We start from the raw sequence: 21,212 nt of genomic DNA on the forward strand, positions 1-21,212 counted from the left end.
CTGTGTTTGGTTCATCTTCCAGGAGTAATGTCCTGACACAGAGCAGAACTGAGATTTCATGTTTACTTAACCACTCGATCATCTGGTCTATACATTTTGTTTTGTAGCTTCATAAATAATTGAGGTTGAAATGGGAACACAGTCTTGAGAGATTCGTAGGACTTCAGTTTATGTATGGATGTGTGTAGATATTGTATGGATGTGTGTGTATATGTGCATGTGTGTATGTTTTTGGAATGATTTCTTTCTAGATTTGTTTGCAATAGATGACTTGGCTTTTAAAATGGACTGAAATAAACAGAGACAATTAAATTAGATAATATCAGGTACTTCTGGATTGGCAATCTAGTATTTTAATTATATCAATAATTTTGGAGTCCAAAGGACAGAACTATAGTTTGAAGTGTGGGAAAGTAACTGTAAATTATATTTTGGCAATCTGTGCTCCTTCAATCACTTCCTGATTATGTTTACTCAGTTTTCAAGCCAGAATGAGTTTTTCTAATGGCAAAAATTGCAAGCCAATCTTGATCTGCAAAATGCAACCTGTCACTTAGCCAATAAAAAGCTGGACCATGGAAATGCTTTGGGATTTCTGTTTCTAATAGAGCACGACATAACTTTTATTACTACATCATTTTAGTCTTGTCAGTGGGAGTAATTATCTTGCTGGTAACTTCATCAGATGTGATGCATACTGAAGGCAGGTAGCAATACTTAAAAACATTATTGTGGAGGCTTAGTTGTGATATATTTCTAATGTAGTCACTGAGGTTGCAGAGGTAGGCAGCCAAAAGGGTGGCTGAGAGGAATTGTGTGTTAATTTTGCATTGCTGCTGGGATGGGGAATTGTATGAGCATTTGAAATTGTACAGGGTGCCTGTGGATATGAAGGCTCTCAGGTCATGGAAGTGTATTCTGGTCTGTGCTGCCACATGGCTACTGCTGCCCAGGGTAGTTGAATTAGGAGCAAAGTATGGGGTTGGTTTGGGATTTTTTTTTTTTTTTTTGTATATGTGAGAGTCTGCCAAATCCAGGGGAATGCTTAGGAAAAAAAATCTGTTTATATTCTCCTTGTACTATTAAGTATAGGAAGGGTGAAACAAGGACCTACTTATCGTTGATGCTGGATTTTATCATTCTGCCTTTATGCACTCAGTAACAGAGAAAGATTTTGAAGTATATTGGGCAATATTCCTTTATTTTACTTTCTTGTGGTGGAGTGCCAGATACATTGTCATTTGAGATTTATACCAGCGAAAGCCTGCAGTTGTGCATGGTTTGCTCTTTGACCTGCCTCCTCCTTCCTCCCTTTCCTCACCAGTCAGCTGCTGTCCCTCTGCCGCTAATTTACATCCCCAAATGAATGAAGCTTAATCCCTAAACCTTAATCCTCCTAAAACCAGCTGAACTTTGTGATCCTATCTTGACTTTGCAGGAGATTAAAAATAAAAAGGGGGGGGAGGGGGTGGGGACTGTTTGAAAAAATGTGCTTTAACTTCTAAAGAGTGCAGTCATCTTTTTTGTTTTCCAGAGGGCAAAATGCACTGGCATTTTATTGATCAATGTATTTTTCCATGTTATCTTATTTTTTTCACATTAAGCATAGTCATTTGGGGTTTCTGTTTCAGTTCTGTTTCCTTGCTGTGCAGTGTGAACTCTTGGCAGGGGAATCTGAGGAAGAGAGCTTTCCTAGGAGACCTTGCTCTGACATAATAATGTGGTCTAGGGACAATGCACTCTGCCATGATACTATTTCATAGATGAACATAGCAATGAATCAAAATTTCACTAGCTCTCCCTCTTGAAAAGTAGGGATATTTACTTCAGGCCAGTTAGTATCTGAATGAGCTGTGCACTTTCTGCTTATAGGATTCCATACTGATATGCTGTCAACAGCTTGTCCCAAAAGATTTCAGGCAGCAGAGGAGGTTGCTCTTCCTCTTTAAGTTGATATATGTTTCTTCTCATATGCATGGTGCCCAGTGAATTTGCAATATTCATTTTACTTTTTGCCTAGGTGAATTATCACAGTATTGGAATGTGAACATAGTATATATTTGTGAAGCTACAATTTTTGGTCTACAGACAAAACCAGAGCTGACCTGATAATCAGAGTTTAAATCTCTCTTAATTAGGGGTGTTGTAGAGTGACAGAGTAGAGAGGGAAGCTCTTCCTCTAGCAGACAGTGAAATGCATCAACCACTGGAGCTGGTTTGAATGCAATCCCCTCTTGTAAACCCACAGGCAAAGCTTAGCGAGGATATTCTCCTGTCTGTGACTGGTACTCTGTCTGCCTGTGCTGCTCTCACTTCTAGGCTGGATCACAGCAACTTTTGCATTTTGGAAGGTTTGGTCAGTACGGAATGTGATTGCTGGCTCACTCAATAATGTGTCATGTGGAGAGCACAGGCTGGGGAACCTGGAAACCATGGGAAACTCATGGTTTTCCTTATTTAAAGAAATGAACATTATAAAATATGCAGTCTTTAACTCTGTAACAGAAACAGGAGAGAATTCTACACAACAGAATTAAATATGGGAATGCTTAAGCACACAGAAACAATGGGTTAGCTTATTAAAGGAAGGGGAGGAAGCTCAAAACATAAAAATGAGATTCTTCTTGGTGAAAATCTTATAGACAGGGAACTTGTTTTGTTTTATGATTCCTTGGAAAGACAGTATTCTGCACAGCTGTTAGCCACGTAAGAAAGAAATACATATGTGCATATCCAAGTGTGAATATTCACTTTCTAATCCAGTTTCCCCAAATACTTGGAATGAAGCTTTCAGCAGTGCTTGTTAGATTAAAAAAAAAAAAAAATCCCCTTGAGAAACTATGTTCCAAAACCTCAATTCTTATTAGGAAATGAAGCAACTTTCTTGTGGCATAAAAATAATGATGCTTTGGGTAAAAGCTCTCAACCATATGGCCCACAGAAATAGCAGGCTTCAGAAAAATCTATCTTAAACAGTACATAAACAATTTATCTTTGCACATGGAAACTGCACATCAGATGAAACATGTTCTTGCAAAGTTCCATTCCTTAGAAAAATATCTTCACTTTCCAGGTAAGACCCTGTAAAACTACGTTATAAAATATATCAAATGGTACAAACGTGTGGGAAGGAAGACAATGTCCCCCACTACTTCTGCCAGTGGCACAGGAGCCCATGGTACAGACTGCTTGATCACAGGGTTTGTGGGGTCTTTTTAGTTGCTAGGCTGAGTTATTGAGGTGAAAAAGTATGATTTGTGTACTTTATCAACCACACAAGCAAGTTTTAAAGTCACCACTTTGAGTATATTTAGTGTCTTTTCTGTTATACATTGGGTGAAAATAGACATGTATTGCACAGACATACATTATCTTCTTTGAGAAGCCTAAAAAAGGAAGACATGATCTAATTGAAGTCCGTGAATAAATGAGCAAAATATATTTATTTGATGAGGCCAATGGTACCTTTTCATAAAGACTTTTAAATAGCCAGCCTTTGTGTCACTGCACAATCTTTATGGTTGCAGGAGCTTAGCAGCAAGCTTAGACAGCTTTGCCTGTTTTGCTGCTTTTCTCATCAGTGCCTTAATGCCTGCTGATTAAGGGCTCATAAATCTTTGCAATATTAGCAGAGAAGTCCATTTCCATAGCAAATGGCAACATTTCCCTGCCTCCTTCTAGCTGCTATCACACACATGTGGCATGTACTTGTAGGTATCATTGTCACGCTCATGCCATATATTCTGAACAATGAATGCTCTCTTCCTGGTAACCTGAACCTCTTAACCACTGCTAGAGAGTAGCCTTTACTCTTGAGGTCACCTAACTTGGCAAGTCAGTGAGTTAATGGGTCTGAAAAGATTATCCTAGACCAAAATTGATGTAAACATTCTCCTTTCAATGTAGAACGTATGGGCTTGCGTGCCTTTCATCTTTCACTGAACATTCCAGATGTTTGCTTCTTTCCTCTCATCGTATATACATGATGGGATAGATAATGTACTGAGTTGAGATTTATGTCTAAGGCATGATGTGTTTGTACTCTACTTCATTACATCTTCTTTTTCCCTTTTATTTGGGAAAGGAGAAGTACCTTAAAAGCCTTTTTTTTAAATTCAGGTTTGATTTGTTTATTCAGTGCTTTCCAAAAGCAGTCTGGTTGGAGTTCTTCATCTCCTCTATTTCCTCTGCTGTTCCCCTGCAATATATCTCCTTTCAGTTTAGAGTGACTCTATGACTTGGTTGCTTTGAAAAAGCTCCAGAAGACAGATCTCAAAATTTGCTTTGGAAAGCAAATTTTTTTTCCATATGAAAAAAAAATAAGCAATTAAATAACTAACTAAGCAAACAAATAAATAAATATCATCAAGATAAAACCCGATTTTTTGCTTGCTTTATTTTGACAATCAAATAATAATTTTTTATTTTTCCCCAGGTGATGCACTAATATGCATTCACTGTTTAAGATTATGGGAAAATAACCTAAAGTTACAGTGGGTGTTTCAGTTTTTATCTTTGCTGAATGTCAGCAGCCCTTAATTGCTAAATGCTATTAAAAAATTTATTGTGTTTTTTTGGGTTCAATCTGGAAGACTCAACTACTGTTAACTTCTCTGCTATATGGATTTTTTTTTTTTTTTTTGGTCATCCAAATGTCATTTATTTTTCTGTTCTATGCCATTTATTTTTCTGTTCTGTTCTATGCCTGTTCTAAAAACAGGCATTTTAGGTTTATTAATAAAAGTCAGAATCTGCAGACCACAGTTATTCCTACTTTTTCCTGTTTTTCCAATGTTCTTTATTTCACTGTGTGTCAATCCAGAATAGATTCTTTTTTTCTCAATTCAAGGACTATGCAAACACACTTGATGCAAAATCAAAATGTATGCTCAAGTATCAAGAAAATACATTGTAAGAAAAAGGAAATGGTTTTGAACTAGGATAAGATTACCATCTGGAAAAATTTGTGATTGTTTCACTCAATAATTAGATATATTATATATATTGTTTCTCTTAAATTAGACAACTTGTTACCATGACACACAGCCTTAGTTTACCTGAAACCTTAATATACTTTACATTAAGGTTAGTCGGGAGATTGCATGGATATGTTTCCTCTCTCAAGTTTTAAGAGAAACTGGATTCAAAATTCTTAAAGAAGAAAAATTTATTCAGGTGTCTTTGAGTTAAAAACACCATATAAGAAAGGGATAAATGGGAGGGAACACTCACCTGGTGGGGAAATTGAATAGAGGAAATTTGTCTTCATAAAATTGTGGGCTTGCATCTGTAGTGCCTTGGTCTGACATGTGAGTTTGTAAACTTCTTAGCTTTCCAGAAAACACTATAAAGGCTTCTATCTAGCTGCAGGAAAAAAAAATCATACTCCTAAAAGATAAAACATAAAGACTAAGAAATAAGAATTTTTAGCTCAAGGGTGCATATGCAGGGGTGGATTTTTTCTTATGTATTTTGGGCTTTTATGGTATCCTTTCACCAAGATGTGGGGTATGACTGCATGCTTCCATTTTGTATACTTTTATACTTTATTTAAAGTATAAATCACTTGTATCATGTGATAAGTTTGTGTATCTCTACATGACTGTATAATATTTTTCAAATTGTTTTAACAAATTTGACCAGCTAAAACATGGAATGGATTTTTTTTCTCATAATTTCTAAACTTCTCACAAACTGATAGATCACCTTCCAATTATTAATGTCCCTTAATAATGTCAGACTGTAGGAATTATGTAAATTATCTCCAGGGAAAGCAGGAAATTAAATATAAATAAACCATCCAGCTGAAATAAACTTGCAGTAAGTGAAATGTCTCACTAAAAGGGGCATGATTATTTGATTTCTCTTGGCAGTTTGCTAAGCGTTTACCATGAATTCAGAAATCACTCTCAACAAATTTACTGTATGGATCTTGGGTTCTTGGAGCTGCGTTCTTGGAAAGCTGGAATTTATGTCTGTTACACTGTCGTGTATGAAAGCATAAATTAAGGTTATTTAAAAGAAGGCAGTCAGCAACTGGGATTGTCTGCAGAGTAATTCTCTCCCATTAATATCTTTAATTGGTCTTGTGCCTAATTTGCATGGCTAATTCATTAAGGGCTGTTTAATCCAGCTTTTAGTAGCTTCTTACTTGTCTGCATGAGCCTTCTGTAAGAACAGACAAGCTTTAGATGTGGTGCTCTGTAGTCCCTTAGCACAGTAGTTAGGCTTGTAAGGCCCAGGAAACCCCTCCACTCCCTGGTGTCACTTCCACCTGTGGTATGGGGTCATTCTGCTGTCCTGAGGAAAGACCTGATGGTGAAAAAATAGTGAGCCACTTTAGCAAGTATAAACTCCTGTGAAATTTTCTCTTGTATTTGCTGTTTTCCATCACAGTGTAGGCATATTGTCTACTGGTGCTCTTATCTTTAACACTTTATTTTCCCATTCTAAATATAATGAATTAATATTATGAAAAGGTAGTAAGTATAATATTACATTGCTATAAAACCAGTTTTAAAGTTTTGCTGCACACAACTAAAATACTGAAACTGGAATTATGATAAGGAATAGAGATGATGTTCTCTTCTTGATACTGACACTTTAGGGCTTTAAGGATATTTGTTTATGTGATATGATGAGATTTAGTATTGTGGAGAATGTCTGCAAGTCTTCAATGAGAAAAAAATGAAAAGTCATATTTTGCAGATTTTCATTTTCTGTAGTTTACTTAAAGCAGTTGGTTAAAGCATGTTTTTTCTTGTTTTGCACTGATGTATTTCATTCTGGTTTTAAAACTCGAAATTCTACTTTTGGTGCTCTCTATAATAACTTTCATATCAACTTGCTTACAACATAAAAACATAAAAACAAAAAATCAGTGTTGCAGGCATGCATTTCTTTTTTACATTATGATATAATCTGTTTCTTTGTCTTTCAAAAATCTAAATCAGTTTTTCCTTTCTCCTGTGACAGGATGACAAGGACTTGGTTCATGAGTTTGTTGTTGCTGAAGGTCTGACTTGCTTAATCAAAGTGGGAGCAGAAGCCGACCAGAATTATCAGAACTACATCCTGAGAGGTAAAGGAAATACATCCAAAAGTCATTTTTATTGCTCGGAAGCTCTGACAAGTCTGCAGCAACTTGCTGTGTAAATTGTGTTTGAATTTGCTTCTAAGTTTGGTCCTGATTCCTTCATGTTATGCAAGAAAGTTAAGGAAGATTAATACCACTGAGCAGAATGAATTGGAATATTTGGAAATTTGATAGTCTCCCTGTTGTTCACCTTTTCTTGTAGGTTACACTGCAAATCTCTAATTGTAAGAAAGAAAAGTCATTCTAAAGCCCTTACTGGATAACTGTGTCAGAGGGCACAGAACAAAATAACTTCTTGGAGTGTGGTCATCTTTTACAAAGGAGTTGCTGCGAACAGGTTGGACGTAGCAGGAGTAGTTCTGCTGTGTTTCTCCCCTTTCTTGCAGTGATGGGTGGCTGTTGACCTCTCAAGCTGCTTAAACCTCTCCATGCTGCTTAAACAGTTGAAAAATACCAGGGAAACAGAGAGAGGCAGCACCCAGTCTGCTCCATTACCCTGTTGGGAGATATATTTTCTTATTTCTTATTTCTTTTCTTTCTGTTGTGGTGCAGCAGAATGCAGCATCATTGGTATCTCTGGATATCATGCAGTATTTATGGAATAAACCAGGAGAAATACCTTAACGGGTCAGTTGGCTGGAAACAATTTTAAGCTATCTGGCATTTTGGAGTTAAACAGGTAATGAGAGGTTTATGTTCTGTTCTTTGCACTTAAAAGATAACTGGCAAATATAGGATTTGGAGAGGGATTTGGAAAAGGTGTGCTATGTGATTAGAAAGCTGATTTCATCTATTGTGGCCTGAATGGGTGCATGTGTTTTTCTTCTAGCTAAGAAACCTAGGCTGTAAATTTGGAGAATTTCTTCAGTATTTTGAGGGGAGAACAGTCACTCCAAGGGATCTTTGCTGCTGGATGATCTCATAGTAAATGGAGACTGCTTACGAATGCATAGTTGTGGTAGATTGCTCATTTGAGTTTTCTTAGACTGACGTATATATAGCTGTATTTAAAAATGTCACTTTAATGTATTTAACTGCTAAAACTCAAACTACACATTGAGGGGCAAAAAAAAAAAAACCAACAACAAAAATAAGTAGAAGGATTTTGTAAGAACCAGATATGCTGAATTATGGAAAGCAAGGATTCAAATAGAAAGTGGAGTTTCATGCAAAGACATTGAAGATAAGATCAGGTTTGGAGGTGTAAAAAAAACAAACCACTACTACAGGAATTATGTTCTATGTCAGTACCTGTGCAGTCACATAAAAGTACTTGAACAGAAGACAAGGACACAGAAACATGTGCAATTAAAAGTTCCTGGGAGAAAACTGGCCATAGATGATCTCAGAAAATTCAGACTGGAAGCAAAATAAAAGTGCTGTATGGGACAGTCTGGCTTCAGTCTAGGAGCCTTCCCATTCTCCTTCCCATACCCTAATGCATCCAGCGTTCAAGGCGATCGAATGGTCTCTTTCTTGTCGTGGCTTTCAAGAGCTTGGTTTCCATGATCTAAAATTAGAAATTTTCATGAGAATTCAATGAATGATAAAACTGAGACTTAGTGTCTATGTCCATGGCATCATACAAATGCAAATGCAAACTCGTTACATTGTTATTAACAAGTGATTACAGCCTGTTCAAAATGAATATAACAAAACAACATTAACAATAACAAAAACTAACTACATATACATATGCTATAAAGGTAAAAACATTATTTTAGGAAGATGCTTTTAGGGATTGGTAGCTTCTGAAATCAGGTATATTTTTTCTCTACATTACTGCTGTGTGAAGCTGAAGTTTCTCTCTGGGTAGTGTATCCTAGCATCCTTTATAATAGGGCTGTGTGATAATAGGGCTGTGGGCTTCATTTCAGTTTTGGTCTTGATTGTCTTTCAGGAATTTCAAAGCTTGTTACAACTCCAAAATTATGTCAGGTGGTTTACAGTTCCAGAAGGCAGCATGTACTTTCTGAATAGGTCTGCGTGTGCAATGAGATAAAGATAGATTTGGAAGTATGGTATAGCCAAACAATCTTATCTGAATACATTGAGGAGGGTGCTGAAAAGAAGCATTAAATGCATCATGTAAGAGTGCTTCTGGTATATTATTTTTAGAATATCACAGTGATTGGTTAGGTTGTTTTGTTGTTTTGGCTTTTTTTTTTTTTTTTTTTTTTTTTTTTTTGTGGCAGTTGTGTGTACCTATTGCAGTGCTGCATTTTACTAAACCTGGAGTACTGGTAAATAGGTGAATAAATTTTACTGAAAGTACGTCACAGTTAGCACAGAGGTGGTCCTGTAAGCTCTAAGCTTAGTGTTAATGGTGGAGATTTGAGAAGTAAAAAGTAGTCTTTTTTTAGAGATTTTGTGCCTTCCTGCTGTGGTGTCCTTGCTCTTCTGCAGATCATTTTGTAGTGGAATATTCTTCTTATTTTCATTGCATTTAACCTAAATCATAAATAGATGAGATTTCTCTTAAATTCCATATTGTGGCATTTCTCCAGCACCTTTGGTATCATTCACTCTTTTCCTCTGGCAATTCTAACTCAGCTTACAGGGCTTATGACAGTAAGTGACAGCCTTAGGCCCGGCATTGCCTCCTTTACTTCGAGGACTCACCTACATGAGACTGTCCATGAGACTGATCTTGACTGAGCAATTTCCCAGCGCTCATCAAGAAATAGCTTTGTATCTTGGAGGGAAAATAGGCTGGAAATACGCATATGCTTAAGGGCTGTAGGTGCTTCAGTGAGTTCAAGTTGTTTCTTGAGGATATTATTTTCCTTTTTCCAAAAGTCTGCATTGCTTCACTTTAATGTTTCCTGGTTGAGAATTTCTGCTTAGGGGTTTTGACTTAGTTCAAGTCAGACTGAGCTTGCAAAAAATGATTAAATATGAGTCATGAAAATTTTAGTTACTTTAACAGGTAAGTGAAGAGAAGGTAAGTGTGGCTTTTACATACAGTGCTGAGAAATCCAGACAGTTTATTGTTGAGTGCTAAGAAATGACTGTTTATTTCTGCCCAGGTCCCCTGAACTAAGGCTGTTTGACTGTACCTTTCCCAAAGTGTTCCCTTCTGTCAGCATATAACCTATAGACTGGAAGCCAACAGTAGCCGGGGCTTCTCTTGAGCGTTACTTTTTAAAAAAAACTAACTTAGAAAACATCTTTTGATCCTCCTTATTTAACAGTTCTTAAAACTAAATTTATTCTCCAATGTTCATTTTAATTATTATGGACATCCAAAGAAACCATGTTTTGAGGGACATTCCCCCACCCCCATGGAAACAGGCTTATTTTCCTTTTGTTATTTCCTCCCTCTTCCTTTTTTTCCACAAGGATCCATAAGGATGGAGAACTTCACTGAGAACACTGAAGTTAAAATTTTCTGTCCCAGTTACAAGATTTTTGTATGGTGGATGTTAGCTAAATATTCAAAACCAGATAGAAATGGGTTAAAGGTAATGAAACATAACTTATGGCAGTGCACTGTCATGGCATGCTGGGCAGTGACAGCAGGGGCGCGACCTTCCCCCCGTGAGCTCTGCTATTCCCAGTTATCGCTTGGTCTGACACAGGAACAGATAACGATGACACAGGACACGGGGTAAATCTGGATGGATTTATTAGGTCCACAATCTGGGACACCAAGACAAAACTTAGGGGGTCTGCAGGGGTTTTTATAGGGGGAATGGTATAGGGCAACCAACCAATGAGGGCATGGCAGGGGAAGAGTCTAGGGGAGGACTAACATTCTATAAACCTATCAGGGAGAGCAGGGGAGGGGGATAATACAAAGTAACAAATGGGGTACCGAATACTACAAGATAGACAAGGAACACTCTGGAAAAAGGGGTACGGATAGGGAGGATTGACAGCTTGGGAGGGCGGAAGTTAGGGAAGGGCTTGGGGAGATTGGTAACTTGGGAGGGGAGGAGATTAGGGAGGAGAATAGTGGGCAAACACAAACTTAAAGCAAAAACCACACCACAGCAATAACTGATGAGGATTGATAAAAATCTTACTGTAATTTTGAAGATTCTATGGATGTAATTTTGAGACCATCTGTTCCTTGCACAGAATGAGAAAGCAGCACATGAAATGTCATGGTAACCTTCATGTTTTCTGATAATTTAGACAGTGCTGTTGGGAAGGTGAGGGGAAAAAAACCAGCTTGTGTAGATCAAGGCTTAATTCTTTTAAAGATACACTGAAATGTAATCTGTGAGGTTCAGGGATGACTTTGCTGGCCCTGTGATGTGAGGAGTTCTGCCTGGCGGGGTCCTGTGCTGTCTGTCCCTCAGATCAAACAAGAAAGTTGTCAAAAGGTCATCCAAACTTGTTTTTAGAGTCTAATTGTGTACTTGGGTCCATTTTTGGCTGCTTATGGATTCAGATCAGTATTTAGAGGTGTCCATAATTAGATGAAAGCTAGATATTGTTCTTGTGGTCTGAAAGCACAAACCAAGTGTTCAGTCTGAGCAGGCAAAGGCCTTGACTTTGCTGCAAGGTCTACAGAGCTAAGGCTGAAGAAAAAATAGGACAGCAGTCCTACTAGACTAGTCATACAGTGCTCATACTAGACTATGCTTGAATCAAATTCAGCTTTTGGATGCAGCTCTCTGATTTAGTGAGAGCTGTGTACGTATATGGAGAATAAGAATTTGAGTGTCAAGTCTGAATGAGAGATGGTTTCAATTTTGTTTGGCAGTTTTGAATTTCTAGTGTAAGGCTTTTTTTTAAAAGAAGAAATAAAGAAAAGTACTTGGAGGAGCCTAGGAGTTATGATTTGAGGTAATATATGTGCTTTAAGTTACCCACTCTCCTGTAAATCCCTAAACCATTACTATAAACTAAAATTAAAGATAATTAGAATCTTAAAAACATTTAGGTTGAAAAAGGCCCTTAATATCATCAAGTTCAACCATTAACCTAACACTGACAAATCCACCATGAAACCATGGCTCTAGGCACCATGTCTGCACATCCTTTAAGTATTTCCAAGGACAGTATAGTCAAAACTTCAGTAATTTAGACTTAATTCAATAATCTGGGCAGAACACTAGGTTGCAGTAGACCATTTTCCTGTCACAGACCCTCTGCACTTCTGATAAAGTACTGAAGTCCTGTGTGTTTCTACAGATATTGGTGCAAGCAGAGAAGACAATAATAATGGTTCTGGGTAAGGGATATAACATTCTCTGAGGAACAGTGACATACCATTTAAGAGGATTAAAGGTTGATAAGTTCATGCACAAAGTCAACAGCATCTTCAGTCTGATAGAATAGCATCTTTATTATTATTATGCCCTACAATTTTTTCCTTATAAACAGTAAATGTAATTTGGTTTAGAATTGCATTTGTACAAGCATGCTTTTATCTTCATGCAGATCGAATGAGTATATAATAATGCTCATGCTCTCTTTTTTTTTTTTTTTTTTCTTGCTGGGTTTTGCAAGACCTTTCGGGACTTTCAAGTAATTTTATGAGGGACTTTTACCAGAAAAGTTCTATATGAGTCCTAAAATGTAAATAAAGAAGAACTGGGTGTCTTAAAACACTAAAATCACGTGAAACATAACTCCAAGGCACATTTTGATCTTTGTTACATGCTTAAATTATGAGGGATCCATTAAAACAGTTTCCTTCAGTTTTCCTGATAGCTGTAATTTGCACAGATGTGAATTGCCAGTGTTGGAGAAATTCCCAAGAGCAGCAGTGACTTCCCAAAGTAGAGCTATGAGAACTGAGGAGCCTGAAACTTTCCAATCCCCCACTGAGGTGTAAGAATGGGGCAATATTTTGATTCCTCACCTGTCTGCCTGGTAAATGGGAACCAACATTTCCAAAGGGATGGATGAAGAGAAAGAGTGTAGCTGTATCTGGGTAGTTAGCCTTTTAGTAACCTCAGCTCCCTACTGCAGCAAGGTGATTCTAAACCTGTATTTTTCATGTAGTTTTAATTATACAGTATAGTGTAGCTGGCAACAATAAAAAATGGAAAGAAATTACCATAAGGGCTACTAGGTTGTAAAGCAGAAAGTGACTTTGCTGTTGGAATTAGGAGACACTGAGTTCTTTGGCGGGGTGGTTGGACATGCACAGGAGCCACCAGAGTCAGTCAGAACTACAGATGAATGCCCAGGCAGGGGGTCAGGTTTTCCAAACTAACAGGCAAACAGCTCAAACACTGACATGTACCAAAGCCACCAACAGTTATGCCTATTTATAAAGCCAGAGGCATGCAATCCCACCTGCATGCCAAGTTTGGAACAAGGGCTGTGCTGCGTATTCTGGGAAATCAGATTAAATTCCTGAAACGAGTCAGTGCTGGATGGTAAAAGACCATCTGGTTACTGTCTGTCACCAGGACACTGTGTCTGCCTGAAGACGTCAAGGACCTAGAGGAAGTCGAAGGTGAGGATGAGGTTTTGCAAGCAGGCTGTGGAAGCTGCTGCTGATAACCCTTTCATTCTGAAAGCCAGGCATGAAGTTATCAGCTAGCTGGTGGCATTTCTGCATTGAGCCAATTGCTACTAGGAATGCTTGGGGTTTGTAAGTATGCTCTCTGTAACGGGGATGATCTGCTTCCAGGAATTGGCTGGCTGTTTTTATCAAAAAGACCCCTCATTATTTACAAGGACATGAATGTTTCCAGTGCTCTTGAACTTTCCTCCCTCAGCCTGATAAGTTATGTAGCTTTGGACTTTTGCATTAAAGGTTAGGTATTACAAAGCTTTTAGCATAGAGAAGCATGTTCTTCTGCAGTAAATGTCTATATGGGAAGCAGGAGTTGCGTAAATAACAAAAAAAAAATAGAAATAAAGTCTGTGAGAGGCTATTTCTATCCTAAATAGACATGTCTTGCTGGTTGGTACTGCAGCAGTAAAACAGATGGTAGTAATGTAAGTTTAGTAGGGAAAAGGGAGCTAATACTGAATACTCCCTATCTTTGCAATATTCCTGTTTTAGTGTGAACTGGAGAACTGTTTAAAGTTTTCCAGCTGTAGAAAAGTATCTCAGCCCCAAGTAAATAGGAATAGACAGCACTTGATTAGGCTTACCTTTGTATATCTTTCTTTTCTCTTAGCCTTCAGTGTAAAGGTATCCATATGCAACTGTGGAGCTCCTATATATGTCTCTACATATTCAAGTTGTCTTCTTATGTGCAGTACTTTAAAAGGATGTAAACTTCTCACTCCATCTCAAAGTATTTGCCATAACAGCCTGAATTTTAAAGAGAAACTGAGTGCCTGAAGCTTGATTACTTGGGAGTGTTTCTTCTGAGAGATTTGCTGGCACAGTCCAGTAAATTCAGTTCTTTGGCGTTTCAGAAATCTTATCAGAATTGGACACTTGTCCCGTGGACATTTCAAAATTCATGTCCTTCATTTTTATGCTGTACATCAGACCACAGTTCCTGTGGAACCATACCAACAGATGGCAACTCCACCTGGAAGTTGTTATGCCCACATAGTACAGGGCAGCTCCACATGGAGGTACAACCTAGGTTTCTTACTACCGCTACAAAAAAATCCACAAAATAAAACACACCAAACCAAGCCACAGCTGTGTGAGGAAGTTAGTAGCAAGCAGATTAGCACAGCTGAGCTAACAAAACTGTTAATAAGCAGCACTGCTGAGCTGAGGTACAGCCTGGCAGGGATGCAGCCATGCCATGTCCCTTTCTGAAGTGGACTACACTGCCAGTTTTCCATCAGCGAGCGTTATAGGTACCACTTCTTGTAGTTCAGATCAAAAATATCAGTCCCAGAAAAATATATATCTGAGACCTATATATCCGATGGATCAATAACTCTTTCTGTTACATGTGCAGAAACCTCAAGATGTGCCTCATGTTGAAAAGCCATGAAATGAAAAAAATACAAATGGATTTGGCATCTGGATTCATGAACCCTTTAGACTAGAAATAATGATGTTAAGATGCTCTTCGTTATACCAGAAGAAAAGGGCACATTATACTGTCTCCATGATTAATAATATTAACATTAAACCTCGTTGTCTCAGTAGGTGAATCCTCTTTCACTTCTGCAAATATCTCTTTAAGACTGAATGCATTTGTTTACGTGTACAGAGGTAGTTGGGAGAGCTTGACATTGGAAGCCATGCAATTTAAAGAGAAAACATCCTTTCTCCTTTCTACTCTACACTTCTAGCGTTTCCTTTCTTTATTTCTCATCTGCATATTTTAAAATGATATTTATTGAATTTGTTCTATGTATGCATTACATTGAATTCCCTGCTGAATACAACCTTAAGCATTCCCTTAGTTGTTGGAGCAAGCACTGCACGCTCCTTTGTCCTCCTCCTCCCTCCCTTCTCCCAGGACGTGATTGTGATGCATGATCCATCTGGAAGCAGAGCCAGATAGTCTTCACACAGAGCATACAGTACAAGTCCTCCCAGTCTGGGATGGGAATTGGCATCAAAGCAAATTTGAGTTCAAAAGTTTAACCACCCTATAGTAATTTACACATCTACAAAAAAATTGAGCTGTTCCTTGCACTGTGCATTTTATGAAATGGCCTTTTATGGTGGGACTGCTCATGAGGAGGATATAGGGTCTACATGGAATTCAGTAATAACACCACCATAAAATTATGGATTTCCCTTGTTTTTAAAGCTGACAGAGGCTGGGAGCCTTTGAGTTGCTTTGCTGTCTCTATGAAAATGAATCTTCAGGTTCTGAGTAATTTTTTTTTATGCTTTGTGAAATTCCCACGAAATGTGACACCTCAGGCTATGCAGACTTCATGTAAAATGAGGAACTGAATATGAAAAATGCACATCCTGAACTACTGAACAAAGACTAAGTACTTGGGAACTACTCCCAGAGGCCTTTAAAGCCATTGTGGATATTTTATGCTTTAACTACTCAAACTTCATAGACAAGCCTTGAAAACAATACACTGATTCCAACTGCTTATGAGCATATTACAGAGTCTTTCTGCCTTTTTGTAGTAATACTGTAGCCCAAAAGTAGAGAAGGAGAAAATGTGTAGAAAAGTAAAGACATTCTTAAGCCAGCACAGACATGAAAAATTGCACAAAGTATATGGCTGCTGGTAATTTCGCTATAAGTTATTTGCATTGAATATAGGCACATAAAGCATGTTAAAATATCATTGGGAAATAGAGTTTGATTATTGTAATTTCAAGATTAGAGGCTTTAAGAGCTATTTGAGATGGTAGTTGCCACACAGAGTGCTCCATCCTGATACGTAATCAGGAAAAATTAAAGACTTTAAATGAGAATTGGAAGAGGTGGAGTCAAATGTGTAAAATAATTGAGAGGTGCTGGCTGCTATTCCATGAAGGTGATTATTGTATGATATAATGATGTGACAAAAATGAGGTTCTTCAAATATCTTTGGAGTTCATTTCCACATCCAGATATATTATTTTAAGTCACATATTAGCTCTGTGTGTCTGGAATCCTTGCAAATGTGCATGCGTGTGGATTTCTATCAATCACGTTCTCGTAGGTGCAATCAGGAAGCTGGACCAGTGAACTGTAAACTCTTAAAATACTTACTTTCATTATTGTTAGGCTGTGACCTGCTTTTAAGTCTATGATCACTATTGCATCAAATACTAAGAAACTGTAGATGACTGAGGAACTTAAAAGCTAAGCCATAGGACTTGCATGTATTAGCATGGTATTAATTATTAACTGATCATAAGTGCTGTGTTCATGCATATGCGTCTAAGAAAAACTGCAGAATGCTTCTAGGCTGATGACAGTGGATAGTGAACACATGGCATTAATAATGTTTCTGTTTCTGCTGTGGAAAGTTTCTACTTGTCTGTTCTGTGCAGCCCAAAGAAGCACCAATGGATCAGCACATGCCCCTCGGGAAAGCAGAACTAGCAAATAAATACGTATTCATGGGTTGAATGAGAAAGAGTGAAACTTTTTGCTGCTTTGTCATGAAGTGTAAGGACCAGCTTACCTTCTGCCAGCACTACTTCCTACCCTCCTCCTCTGCCCTCTCCACCTCCTTCCATACATAGGACTGGAGAAACTGAGGGTGGTGTTGGAGTGATGAGAGTAGAATGGGGGCTGGCATCCCCCTACTCCCCACATGTGTGTGAAGGCTGTCAGTGGATGCACAGGCAGGGGTTGAGCAGACTGGGTAAGGCAGACAGGATATTGTCTTCCCTTTGCAAGCTAGAGGGAAAAGAGTTGTACCTAGGGCTCCCTGCCTACAGTGGGGGGAAGCAGAGGTTTATCCCATTCCTAGTTTTACAAAAAGTGGGGTTTGATACACTATTTATTACTTGTAACATGATTTCTTTCTCTCCATATTGCCTGACAATAAGGATATTTTTTTTCTATTTTCAGTGTGTGAGGCATTTGCAGCTTTTTCCATTTAAGTTCTTGGCACTAAAGCTGGTGCTGTCATGCCAGAAGAGAAGACTATGCCTGCCTCCTGCACTCAAGCAATACAGGATCACTGGCCTGCACTAGCTCCTAAAAATATAGTACCTCTGTTGCTTAGCATGTGTTTTTCAATAATTTATCATTTTGAAGTTTCTTCCCAGTCAATTTAGTGAAGAGAGTTTGCTGATGTAGGTGCTATGTAAAATAAGCTTTATTTTTTCCTTTGCCTCTTTAATTTGTTAACAGTTAGAAAACAAATATTCTTCTGACCTCTTACCTTTTAAGTTCTTTGAGTTCCCTGAAGTGAAAAACACTAAAAATACTGTTGTGTGCTGTGAGAAGTGCCATCAAATGTCTCAGTTGCATCTATTGTATGTTTTAAGTAGATTTATTTAGATGACAGGTGGGGTCTTGAAGAACTTCTGCCAATAATGGGCAATATCCTGTTTCCTCTTACTTAACCTTCCTCCTTCTGTATGTTATCACCAGCGTAGACAAGGCTCAACTCCTTCTTGCCTTCTCTGTCCCTTCCCCTCCCCCCTGCAATTCCCTTCTTCGGAGACACCTCTGTGATTTTTAAACTTATGGCCCAAACTGGCTTTGGGTAGAGCAGGGCTGCACAGCACTTACTCCTGAGGGGCATCAAGTCTCTGTAGTGACAAGGGTCCCTATCTGCAGACTTACATCCCAGGTGTCCCCAATCTCAGTACCCTTCCCCCAGCATGCAGGGAGCAGTCTTAGGAGCAGGCACTTTTTCACTCAGGCAAAATCCACTCACTGAGCAGAAATTCTGGTTTTAAATCTGCAACTTCTTAAACATGGTTTCCACATTCCTTAAATTCGGTAATGGGTCACCATAAGCTTGCTTTAGTATTTGGGTCAATATCAATAATGGAAACATTGACTGTATTGTGTATAAACTATATGTATGGTTGCTAAGGTTATTTTTTTCTATTTGCTTGTGATAAACATTTTTTGGTTTTTTTTTTTTTTTTCCTAAGATGATTATAGACAAATGCACTAAGAATACTGTTAAGGTTGATAAACAAAATTATTGAAAATTAAAAATACCTGTCTGAGCTTTCTTTGCAGACATGCCTGCCCCCTTTGTGTGGCAGTTGATTCAGCCTTTGATGGCACAGTGGTACAGCTTTTTCCCTCAGCTGCTCTGCTTCAGTCAATGAGCACCATCACACCTGTGCACTTACTGAACACCTTTTAAATAGCTGCTCTTATCAGCAGTCCTTCCCCAACCTTTGTGATTATTTCATGCTATGAAAACTCTGTTATGAAACATTTGTTTTCATGCATGATTCCGTGTTTTGTCACTAGATGTTATCCAAGAGCTCAAAGGGCAGCATTATCTTTGTGTGGCAGATAAGGAAATGAGGCACTTGAAAACACATTCTGAATTCAAAAAGATTCAGTAACTCTGAGTTCTGGTTGGAGCTTGTCCTTGGGCTGGTTTTTCAAAGTTGATATGGTATTTTCTGTGTGTTCTTTTTTTAATCGTTACTCTTAGCACTTCTTTTCCTATTCAGACTCTTGTCCAGTCTGTCCTAATTTTCTTTCTCAGATCTGTTTCTATTTCATGCTTTTCACATCAACTTCCTTTAACGTCTGTCAGTCTATCAGTTTATTCCCATCATCAATCTATTCAACAATATTAATAAATTCATTTACATTAATTTCTTCACCAGTTTAAGCTGTCTTAAATGCCTTTTCTTCCCATCACATCTTTCCACCTCTGCACTGTCCGTTCTGGGTTCTGACACCGCAGCTGTGTCTGTGTGATGGTGTAATGAACTTGACAAAGGAATGTGTTCATCTGAAAAATGGGCATGAAAATGCTATCGTTTTGGATTTTTTTATAGTACTTTTGAGTTACTCATTCCACTTCTTAATGTTGGGACACAAACTCCTGTGTCAGAAAAACCCTGATTTTGATCTGAGTCAAACAAATGAGGGAGAGTGTTGCAGTACCACTATCAACAATCCAGTCAAGCTTTGGTATCTTATCTTCTGTACATTTCTTTCCTCAACGTCACTCACATCAGCCCTAATCTGTGTGTTTCCTCCAGCCAAATAGTTGTTAGTCTTTCCCATTATTTCCCTCGTTTATTCCAGTCACTTAATCTCTTTTCATAACTCTCGGACACTCATTGGGTATTCTGTCAGAGTTTCTCCTTCTTGCATTTCCTTGAACATCCCTAGGTTTATATTTTGTTTCCTTCTGCATTCAGATGAGAATTCCTCTTATCACCATATGATTAAGAAGGTAGTTCTTTAAAACAAAACCAAACACTCTCACAAGCTGCTGCTCTTTCTTTGAATGCCTTGGCCTTCCTTGGAGGGCAGCAGCTGGGAGCATTATGGGGATATTTTGAGCTTCAAGAACTGAGCATACAGAGATTTCAGCTGATTGTATATGTTCAGTAGAGGCTATTACAAGTGTCAAACAACAGCTATTTCAAAACCTTACAGTCACACAAATTTTGGGCACATTTTAATGTTTTCTGTATGAACTTTTTCACTGACATGAGGTTATAACTTTTCTGAGTATTCCAAAGAGCTCAAATTCCCAAAATAGTCATCTTTCTGAAAATATTCTCAGCAGTATTTTCAATTCCAGTGAAAAGTTCTCCTCCTTCTTTTTCTTCCTGCCTTTCAGAAACCCACCCCAAATATAATAAGTGTTGGAAATTTTCCATGAAAAAAGGAAAGTGTTGTAATTCAAACACCACAGGGAAAGTTTCAGTTCAAACCTAAAACTTGAGGAAATTATGGACAACTAAACCCTGGAGTGTTTTCATGGGAACTAACAGGCTATTTTAGAAGGAAGCAGACTGTCCCACATGAAGGGTGCCTTCAATTTCTGTGTCATGAGGCTGATGGCTCACTTTAGATGTTGAAAATACATAGGAAACTAGTGCTTTATTGGCTACAAGGGTGAAATGGCTTGTGTTGATTTACTCTGGTATTTAGCTGTAGTAATGTGATTTGATGGGGTGACTACTGAATCAGTTACACTGAGAGTGTAATTGTTTGGATTTTGCCTCCAAAGAACTGACCTAATTTTTTTTTTTTAATTTAGTGTTTTAATGTTGAGTTCTTGTGTAATATCTTCATTGTGAATTAGTAGAGCGAGACCTGATGGAGAAGTAAATGTTTATCAGAAATGTGTGTTGGAATCTTGCCTTTATATCAATCCTTTGGAATATATAATGAATGTTAAAGATATAGGAAGTATAAAATAATCCCTTTTAGTTAGATTACAGGATAGAATTCCTCTCACCTAATTCCAGTTACCTTGTCTCAAGTAGTTAGGTGGACTCCTTGAGCAGGAGAGAAGCTAGTACACACTTGTGACTGAACTGGATTTGTTACTTGATTAGTAGTTTGTTTCGTATCTCCTGTTACCTTTTGTTTCTCAATTTTTTTTCATATGAAGTCATGAGTTTGTATCCGAACTTATAGTTTAACATGGAAGGTCTTGAGTATTTGATGCAGTTTGTTTCGTTTTAATTGAAACTCTTCCTCGAGGCCAGTTGAGGGAACTTGGCAGAAACCACTTTGGATCTGTGGGGCTTCCTCAGTTCTGACAGGAAACCCATTGGTGATGGAGAGTCTCAGTGAATATCGGTGGTCATTTCCGTCAAACAATGAGTCTCATCTGTCTCTCCTTGAAGAGGTTGAATAAGCTGGTA

At 38.1% G+C, this 21,212-nt stretch overlaps 1 protein-coding gene across 4 annotated transcripts in view; it reads left to right on the top strand.

Annotated features, from left to right (window-relative positions):
* Positions 1 to 21,212, top strand: part of FHOD3 (formin homology 2 domain containing 3) — a 374,768-nt gene that overhangs the window by 177,928 nt on the left and 175,628 nt on the right. For all 4 annotated transcript variants that reach the window (XM_053946675.1, XM_053946685.1, XM_053946696.1 and 1 more), the window contains exon 5: positions 6,976 to 7,081. In XM_053946675.1, the coding sequence (XP_053802650.1) occupies positions 6,976 to 7,081 (106 nt within the window). The remainder of the gene's footprint in view (positions 1 to 6,975; positions 7,082 to 21,212) is intronic.

This window comes from Vidua chalybeata, chromosome 1 (genome assembly GCF_026979565.1).
Source record: "Vidua chalybeata isolate OUT-0048 chromosome 1, bVidCha1 merged haplotype, whole genome shotgun sequence".
In the NCBI taxonomy this organism is placed as follows: Eukaryota; Metazoa; Chordata; class Aves; order Passeriformes; family Viduidae; genus Vidua; species Vidua chalybeata.